General features: G+C 40.4%; 1 protein-coding gene across 1 annotated transcript in view; it reads left to right on the forward strand.

Annotated features, from left to right (window-relative positions):
• Nucleotides 1-9,971, forward strand: part of LOC102762664 (GMP synthase [glutamine-hydrolyzing]) — a 41,827-nt gene that overhangs the window by 30,254 nt on the left and 1,602 nt on the right. The window contains exons 8-11 of the mRNA XM_006769896.2: nucleotides 2,993-3,144; nucleotides 3,885-4,058; nucleotides 5,839-5,944; nucleotides 7,089-7,204. Of these exons, the coding sequence (XP_006769959.2) occupies nucleotides 2,993-3,144; nucleotides 3,885-4,058; nucleotides 5,839-5,944; nucleotides 7,089-7,204 (548 nt within the window). The remainder of the gene's footprint in view (nucleotides 1-2,992; nucleotides 3,145-3,884; nucleotides 4,059-5,838; nucleotides 5,945-7,088; nucleotides 7,205-9,971) is intronic.

The following is a 9,971-nucleotide window of genomic DNA, read 5'->3' on the forward strand; positions in this document are numbered from 1 at the left end:
AATGAAGTGGGCGGGCATCGGGAGGCCACTATGGCACGGGGCAAGCACTATGGGCAGTCTATCTGAAGTGTACCTGGCGTATAAGACGACCTCCCACTTGATGACATATTTCTCAGGGCCAAAAAATCGTCTTATACGCCGGCAAATATGGTAATTAAGTTAACACTCTTTTCTCTAGCTTGCCCTTTGTTGGTGGTGGTTGAGTAGCTGTGGGCATTTTGGGATTAGGCTAAGAAAAAGTTGAATAAGGTATATTGCTAGAGGTGGGTCTTGCTTTCAATTTGTAAAAAACAAAGCAACATCTGGGAGAAGCAATAAAGTGAAGCACAAAGCGAGATATGCCTGTACATATGTTTTTTATAGTTCATGTTTGCCTTGTGATCTTTTTAAATACTTAATTTATCAATTCTATTTCTTTTTTTATGTATTAACCCTCCTGGTGTGTTTTTTTTTTTTCTCGTTTGTTATTTTTTATTGATTTCAGAGAGGAAGGGGGAGAGAGAGAGAGGGAGAAACATCAATGATGAGAATCATTGATCAGCTGCCTCCTGCATGCCCCGTACTGGGGATCAAGCCTGCAACCTGGGCATGAGCCCTTGACTGGAATCAAACCTGGGACGACCCTTCAGTCCACAGGCCAACGCTGTCTCCACTGAGCCAAACCAGCTAGGGCAGTGGTCGGTAAACTGCGGCTTGTGAGCCACATGCCAGTCTTGGGCCCCTTGAATGTGGCTCTTCCACAAAATACCTACTTCTGCACATGGGCCACGAAGTTTCAATCGTACTGTACGTGCGCGCCCGCACGTGGTGTTTTGTGGAAGAGCCACACTCAAGGGGCCAAAGAGCCGCATGTGGCTCACCGGCCGCAGTTTGTCGACCACTGAGCCAGGGCTCAATTCTAGTTCTTGAAAGGGGCTTCTAAATTATAAAAATTTTTAGCCCCACAAAAACTGCATTATTCCTGGTAACTGACATAGTAGAATGGAGGACTCCAAAACCTTGGTGTGAGGATGAGGGGAGAAAGCCAACAAAAAGCAAGTCTTCTGGGGAGGCTTCAGTAATTAGGAGCATTGGCTTCCTGGTGGGTCCTGGTTCTCTGGGTGAGCCTAAAATGGATTGGTTGGAAATCTGGGAAGCAGATTCTTTTCCTTAACATGGGAACAAATTGCTGTTGTCCCTCCCCATCAGAAGACTGGGTTCATTCTCTATAGAGAGGCTAATGAGGAGAGGCTTTGGACTTTGGCAAATTAATAATGCCAGGCATAGTTGAGAGTGAAAGTAAGATTTTACATTAAAAACAGTAGGATTAAATAGAAATGTATGTACTGAATAGTGACTCTCTCACCCCACCACTACTGCTGATAGGCAGGAGATTGGAGGTGTCTTCTTTGGAGTAAAGAACTTAAGAGAAAGACTCACAAATTCACTGTTGGTTTCCCAATAAAAAAGCAAGCTGCCTTGTCATCTTACAGAGAAGCACACCAGCTGTTCTTATTACCAAACTAAAGGCCTGGTGCATGGATTCATGCACTGGTTGGGTCCCTCAGCCTGGCCTGTGCCCTCTCGCAATCTGGGACCCCTCGGGGGATGTAGTAGTGCACAAAGTGGCAGGCGGCTGGAGAGGAGCCCGAGCCCGGGCCAGGCACTGTGCCGCTCCTGCTTCCGCTTAACCCGGCCCCACTGTGCCTGCCTCTGTTGCAGCTTGGCAGTGCTGCTGTGGAGGCGGGAGAGGCTCGTGCCACTGTAGCTGGGCTTGCCAGCCGTGAGCCCGGCGTCCGGCACTCGGCAGTCAGCTGAGCGGCACTCCCGCTGTGGGAGCACACTGACCATCAGGGAGTAGCTCCTGCATTGAGCGTCTGCCCCCTGGTGGTTGTGAGCGTCATTGACCAGTCGACCTGTGGTTCAGTCACTTAGGCTTTTATATATATAGACTAGAGGCCCAGTGTATACGTGCACTAGTGAGGTCCCTTGGTGTGGCCTGTGAGGATTGGGCTGAAACCAGCAGTCCAACACCGCCTGCCGCTCCTGCCTGCTGTGGGCTCGCGCCCAGTCAGTCACGATCGGGAGAGGCTCGCTCCACCACAGCAGCACTCGCCAGCTGTGAGCCCTGCGTCTGGCACCCGTCAGTCTGCTGAGTGGCGCTCCTGCTGTGGGAGCACAGTGACCACCAGGGGTCAGCTCCTACGTTGAGTGTCTGCCCACTGGTGGTTAGTGCGCATCAAAGCAAAGGGTTGACCAGTCATTCGGTTGCTTAGGCTTTTATATATATAGATAGAGATCTTAGCCAGTTTTTGAATACCTTGTTCTTAAATATAAAGGGACAGTCAAGGATCACTAAATGTATGTTCATAAACATCAGTTTTTCAAGAGACTAGTCTATGTAGTTCTGAGAACTTACGTACATGAACCATTGCTTTTAATTTCCTTGGAGCCATGATTTTCTGCTGTTAATTTTGCCTGTTGTTCTGGTGGTGCACTGAGTAGGGGAAAAACAACCAGCATAATTTATGCTATCATGAGCCTAGATCCGTGGTCGGCAAACTGTGGCTCATGAGCCACATGCAGCTTTCTGGCCCCTTGAGTGTGGCTCTTCCACAAAACACCACGTGCGGGTGCGCATGTACAGTGCGATTGAAACTTCGTGGCCCATGCGCAGAAGTCGGTATTTTGTGGAAGAGCCGGTATTTTGTGGAAGAGCCACACTCAAGGGGCCAAAGAGCCGCATGTGGCTCGTGAGCTGCGGTTTGCTGAGCCGTGGTTTGCCGACCACTGGCCTAGATCATTAAATGTCACAGGATTCACAAAACAAAATTAATGAGTGCATCTGTAGACTCTATTAATCATAGTTTATTGATTGTTCTGGAATGTGTAGGCAAATTAATGGTAGATAAAAGGACCCATTTTGCTTTTATTTCTGTAGTTTGATTTGTTAGTATGATTTTTAAAAATCTTTTTAAAAAAGATTAAAACATGTTTCTGCTCCCTCGCCCAGTGATAAATGCTGCTCATTCTTTCTACAATGGAACAACAACTCTACCGATATCAGATGAAGATAGAACTCCACGAAAAAGAATCAGCAAAACGTTAAATATGACAACAAGTCCTGAGGAGAAAAGAAAAATCATTGGGGATACTTTTGTTAAGGTACGTTTTATATATATATATATATTTTTTATTTTATTGATTTTTTTACAGAGAGGAAGGGAGAGGGATAGAGAGTTAGAAACATCAATGAGAGAGAAACATCGACCAGCTGCCTTCTGCACACCCTCCACTGGGGATGTGCCTGCCACCAAGGTACATGCCCTTGACCGGAATTGAACCTGGGACCCTTCAGTCCGTCGGCCGACACTCTATCCACTGAGCCAGACCGGCTAGGGCAAAGTACCTTTTTAATATCCTCAATGTGTAGTGTTTTCAATGTGAATTTTAGTATTTGTTTTTTCTTGCCATTATATCAAGTAACCAAATTTGCTAATTTTTATTTTATTTTTGGATAAGAGTTTTACTGTATATTACTACTATATAGACCAAGAGTATAAATTGTTTTATATTTTAAAAACATGTATACTTATGTTTTGCTATTGATTTAATTTAACTATTTTAAGAATAGGTATTTTCAATTGATATTAGACTTTCAGTATTTCAGTGACTGGTTTTTAGCTTTTGAATAGGGGGAATGTTTGCATACCTTTTTGAATCATGTTAAAGCATGTTCTTTAAAGAACATATGTTGTTAAAGGATTTTATTTTAGGAGTTGGTAGATTTCATCCTGTCAGTATTGCCCAAGGACTTTGAGAAATTTAGCTGAAAGTATAAAATTTTGCTGTCTTTTTAAAAGAGTCATCTTTTAAAAGGCTTTTTTTACTCCTGTTGGTTATAGATTGCCAATGAAGTAATTGGAGAAATGAACCTGAAACCTGAGGAGGTTTTCCTTGCCCAAGGTACTTTACGGCCTGATCTAATTGAAAGTGCATCCCTTGTTGCAAGTGGCAAAGCTGAACTCATCAAGACCCATCACAATGACACAGAGCTTATCAGAAAGTTGAGAGAAGAGGTAGGTGAAAACTTACGCAAACTTTCCCATAAAGCCTCTTTCCTCCCCCCTTAACCATTTTTAAGTGTACAGTTCAGTAGTGGTAGGTGTATTTTTATTGTTGTGAAACAGATTTCTATAATTTTTCATGTTGCAAAACTGAAATGCTCTATACCTATTGAACAACAGCTACTGTTTTCTCCTTCTCCCTAACCCAGTGATGGCGAACCTTTTGAGCTTGGCGTGTCAGCATTTTGAAAAACCCTAACTTAACTCTGGTGCCGTGTCACATATAGAAATTTTTTGGTATTTGCAACTATAGTATAGAAAAGATTTATATTTTTATATTTATATATTTAAGTGCCATTTAACAAAGAAAAATCAACCAAAAAAAATGAGTTCACGTGTCACCTCTGACACACGTGTCATAGGTTCGCCATCACTGCCCTAACCCCTGATAACCACCATTCTACTTTGTTTCAGTGAATTTCACTACTTCAGATAGCTTATATAAGTAAAATCATTTTGTGACTAGCTTATTTCACTTACCATAGGTCCTCAAGGTTAATCCATGTTAAGATGTCCTTTTTAAGGCTGAATAATATTCTGTTGTATGTCTATACACATTTTGTATATCCATCGATCTGTCAGTGGACATTTTGGTTACTTCCACTTTTGGCTATTGTAAATTATACTATGAATCTGGGTTTGCACATATCTCTTGTAGACCCTGCTTTCAATCCTTTTAGATATATACCAAGAAGTGGGATTGCTAGATCATGTAGGTTTTTTTTTAAAATGTTTTATTAATATTTTTTGAGAAAAAAGAGGGAAGGAGAGAGGGAGAGAGGGAGAGAGAGAGAGAGAGAGAGAGAGAGAGAAAGAAACATTGATCGGCTGCTCTCCTGCATGCTCCCAAGTGGGGATCGAGCTTGCAACCTAGGCATGTGTCCTGACTGGGAATTAAAATGGTGAACTCTTGGTGCATGGGACATTGGTCAACCAACTGAGCCACCCTGCCTGGGCAAGATCATGTAGTTCTATTTTTAATATTTTGAGGTTTTCTTCATGTTTTCATAGTGTTTACACCATCTTACATTCCCATTAACAATGCCAAGAGTTCTAATTTCTCTACACCTTGCCAACACTTGTTATTTTCTGTTGTTTTGATAGTAGCTATCATAAGGCTGTGAATTATGTCTCTTTATTTTGTGCATCTTAGTGTGTAGTGGCAACGCATTGTAATTTTGTTTTGTATTTCCCTAATAGCTAATGATTCTAAATACCTTTTCGTGTGCTTATTGGCTATTTGTATGTCTTCTTTGGAGAAATGTCAATTCAGATATTTTACCCCGTTTTAAATTGGTTTGTTTATCTTTTCATTGAACTGTAAGTGTTCTTTATATATTCTAGTTACAAGTCTTTTGTAAGATACATGATTTGCCTTCTGTGTTGTCTTTTCACTTTCTTGATGGCATCATTTGGAGAGTTTTATTTTGAAACACTAGTATATATTTAATTTGCCTTGTATTCTAACAAAAACTATATCAGAGATAGGGGAAGGTTTGCTTTGATTTATTTATATTTAAAAGGTTTATATTTAAAATGTGTTTCAAAGAGAAATAAGATCACTGAAATGTTTATCTAATGCCTATAAGCATACAGGAGGAAACGAAGTTTTAAAAACTGATTTTTAAATCTGAGGTAAAAGACAATAGGGAAAGCCAATAATTTATTACCCTTTGTTTCCATGTGATTTTGGTTACTAATTTGTACTAATTGTTTTTTCCCCCTTATATAGGGGAAAGTAATAGAACCTCTGAAAGATTTTCATAAAGATGAAGTGAGAGTTTTAGGCAGAGAACTCGGACTTCCAGAAGAGTTAGTTTCAAGGCATCCATTTCCAGGTAAAATTAAAATTGAATTGTTTGATTTGTTCTTTTACCTTCGTGTTGAAGAAAATCAATTCAGACAATTTTGAAAGAATTTGTTATCACAAGGAAAATATAATTTGAGAGAAAGAAAAAGGTGTGTAGGCAATAAACATTTGTTTAAGGATCTAGTGCAGGGGTCCTCAAACTTTTTAAACAGGGGGCCAGTTCACTGGCCCTCAGACCGTTGGAGGGCCGAACTATAGTTTAAAAAAAAAAAAAACTATGAACAAATTCCTATGCACACCGCACATATCTTATTTTGAAGTAAAAAAACAAAACGGGAACAAATACAATATTTGTATTTGCATGTGGCCCGCGGGCCGTAGTTTGAGGACCCCTGGTCTAGTGTATATACTTCATTTTATTAAGTAGTTATTTTCCATTGTATTTATATTTAAATATACCACACCAAAATTATATGACATATCAATTTGCCATCAGATGAGAAAACCAAGGCATCAAAATATTTTAATAACATTGCCACACAATTTTCAGTGTCAGAGCTGGGATTTTGTATATTCTTTCTATGATACCATGATGGAAGACAGGGTTAAAACTTGGTTCTTTGAAATCCTTTTGCCATGGCTCATTTATCTGAATGGCTGAACCACTTCTTTGCACAGGCCATAAGAACTAATTTATGAGCAAATAAAAAATAGTCAGATGAAATAGTTATTTTGTCATATAGAAAAACAGAGGTGATATTTGTTTAAAGTTGGGATTGAGAATCTTGTTCTTTAAATGAGATCTTGAATTTGGGCAAGCTTTGTACTTCAGTTTCTAGCTCTCAGTATTTGGTGATAAACCATCAAAATGGTTTAATGAAATTTAAAAAAAGTAATAGTTCACATTTCTTGAGTGCTGGTATGTGCTATGCATTTTGCTGCATATTTTACCAATACTGTCTTGTTTGATCCTCACAATAGAAACTATTTGCAATGGTGATATATCAACTATATAAAAAATAATAAATTTTCTAGTCAGTAAAACTGGAAAAAAAAACCTTGAAGTGGCACAGCACATGGATATTAATTTTTGAAAGGGTTTTATAGTTTGGGAGTAGTGACATTTTTATATTAAAATTTCAAAATTTTTAAATTATTACTCTTCACTTTAGGTCCTGGTCTGGCAATTAGAGTAATATGTGCTGAAGAACCTTATATTTGTAAGGACTTTCCTGAAACCAATAACATTTTGAAAATAGTAGCTGATTTCTCTGCAAGTGTTAAAAAGGTAATTATGTTGGATTTATACTAGTATATTACTAGAGGCCCGGTGCACGAAAATCTTGCACTTGGCAGGGGCGGGGGCGGTCCCTCAGCCTGGTCTGTGCCCTCTCATAGTTCGGGAATCCTTGGGGGATGTCTGACTGCCGAGGAGGCAGGAGAGGCTCCCGCCCCCACCGCTGCATCCGCCAGCCATGAGCCCGGCTTCTGGCTGAGCGGCGCTCCCCTGTGGGGCGCACTGACCACCAGGGGCAGCTCCTGCATTGAGTGCCAGCCCCCTGGTGGTCAGTGAGCATCATAGCAACCGGTCGTTCCGCCATTTGGTCTATTTGCATATTAAGGTTTTATATAGATAGATATAGATAGATGTCTCCTTTTCCCCCCATCTGCCCCTCCCTGGCCACTCCCACCTCCAAGGACAAGCCCCCTCTGCCCCAAGGTCCATGTCCATTGGTTATGCTAATATGCATGCATACAAGTCCTTTGGTTGATCTCTTCCCTCTGAGGTTTGATGGTCCGTTCGGTATTTCTTTGTTTCTGGATCTATTTTTGTTCAGTTTATGTTCTTCATTATATTCCATAAATGAGTGAGATCATATATTTGTCGTTCTCTGACTGGCTTATTTCGCTTAGCATAATGCTCTTCAGTTTCACCCATGTCGTTGCAAACTGTTCTCCACAGTGGCTGTACCAGTCTGCATTCCCACCAGCAGTGAATGAGGGTTCCTTTTTCTCCACATCCTCGCCAGCACATGTCATTTGTTGATTTGTTGATGATAGCCATTCTGACAGGTGTGAGATGGTACCTCATTGTTGTTTTGATTTTTGCATCTCTTGGATGATTAGTGACTTTGAGCATATTTTCATGTGTCTTTTGACCTTCCATATGTTCTCTTCCAAAAAGTACTATTTAGGTCCTTTGCCCATTTTTTGATTGAATTGTTTATCTTCCTTTTAAGTTGTATGAGTTCCCTGTAAATTTTGGAGATTAAATCCTTATTGGAGATAACATTGGCAAATATGTTCTCCCATGCAGTGGGCTTTCTTGTTGTTTCGTTGGTTTCTTTTGCTATGCAGAAGCTTTTTATTTTGATGTAGTTCCATTTGTTTATTTTCTGAAAAGGTGTTTTAAAATACTCTATATCTGTTATAAGAAAACAAGGGGGATTATTTCAGGTCCAGATTGAAGATGAATGGAAAAGTCTTCCAGTCCATCTGTAGTTTTGGTGCCTAAATTTATAATCTGTGTTTTCTGAAAACCTACAAGCTGAGAAGTAAATTCTTATTTAAAGTGGACCTTGGTTGGTAGTGCTTCCAGGTGTCAGGCAAGAAGCAATGTAAACTAATTTACTCTTTGGAATATCTTCAAGCAGGCCTCAAAGAATTCCCATAGATACAGTTCTAGCAAATATGAGCTTACAATAAAAAAAATTACAAATATTTATAGAAAAAGGGCTCCATGAATGAGAGCTAGTGGAAACTAGCAGAAAACCCTCAAACGCTTCAAATACTGGGATTAGCAGATAGATAATATAAAGGACATAAAATTAAGAGAAGCAGTAGATAATAAGAATAAGGTATATAAGAATATAAAAAAATGACTGGGCAGTTTTAAAAAAATTAAATTGTAGAAATGAAAATAATAGCTGAAATTAAATAGCTTTATAAAGATGTTAAGAAATTATCCAGAAATCAGAACAATGGATAGAAGTTAAGATACAATAAAAGGTCATCTTTAATATATTTTCAGAAGGAGGTAATGGACAAAAGTATTTGAATTTCTCCACACTGGTTGAAACTATTTGAAACCATGCCTCAGATTCAGGAGAACGTAACACATTGCTATCGGAATAAATGAAAAGAATTTGATACCAAGTTGGCATACCTAGCAAAACTGCATTCTGCCAAAGACAAAGCAGCTGCAGAGAAAAGGTTGTTTTACTCTACAAAGGAAAGACTAGTATACAGAAAGGAGTAGTAAAAGCAAGAAGACTTCAAAGTTCCAAGAGAAAATAATGGTGAACAATAGTGAACAAATACTGTCTGCTAAAAGTAGGGCAAAATTGAGACATTTTCAGATAAACACAGTTTACTGCCAACAGTGCAGTATACACACCCCTTGGCTGTGTATTAGAATCATCTGGGGTGCTTTTTGTTTTTAGTATGTTTTTATTAATTTTAGAGAGAAATATGGACCAGCTGCCTCCTGCTGCATACCCCCCTACTGGGGATCCAGCTGGGAATCTGGGAATGTTCCTTGACCTGGAATCACATCCTGTTGACCTTTTGTTGAATGGAACAACATTCAATCAACTGAGCCACACTGGCCAGGGTTGGGGGAGCTTTTGAAGTATACTATGCTTGGACCCCTTCTTTCTAGAATTTCTCATTTAATCCAAGATAGAACCTGATTATACCAAGTAATTTGAGTGTACAGTGAGGCTTGAGAACCACTGTTATTTTATTACTAGAGGCCCGGTGCACAAAAATTTGTGCACTTGGGGGACGGAGGGTCCCTCAGCCTGGCCTGTGCCGTCTTGCAATCTGGGACCCCTCGGGAGATAACGACCTGCTGGCTTAGGCCTGCTCCCAGGTGGCAGAGGGCAGGCCCAATCTCTAGGGGCAGCCCGTGGTCTGGCTCACCGCCAATTGGGGAGTTGGGGCGCCACCCCCTGTCATACACAGAAAAGAACAGATTGGGAGGTTGCGATGCCACCCCTAGTCACGCTCAGGGTAGGGCTGATTGGGGGGTTGGGGCACCGCCCCCTGTCAAA

Source organism: Myotis davidii, unplaced genomic scaffold (genome assembly GCF_000327345.1).
Source record: "Myotis davidii unplaced genomic scaffold, ASM32734v1 scaffold1284, whole genome shotgun sequence".
Taxonomy (NCBI): domain Eukaryota; kingdom Metazoa; phylum Chordata; class Mammalia; order Chiroptera; family Vespertilionidae; genus Myotis; species Myotis davidii.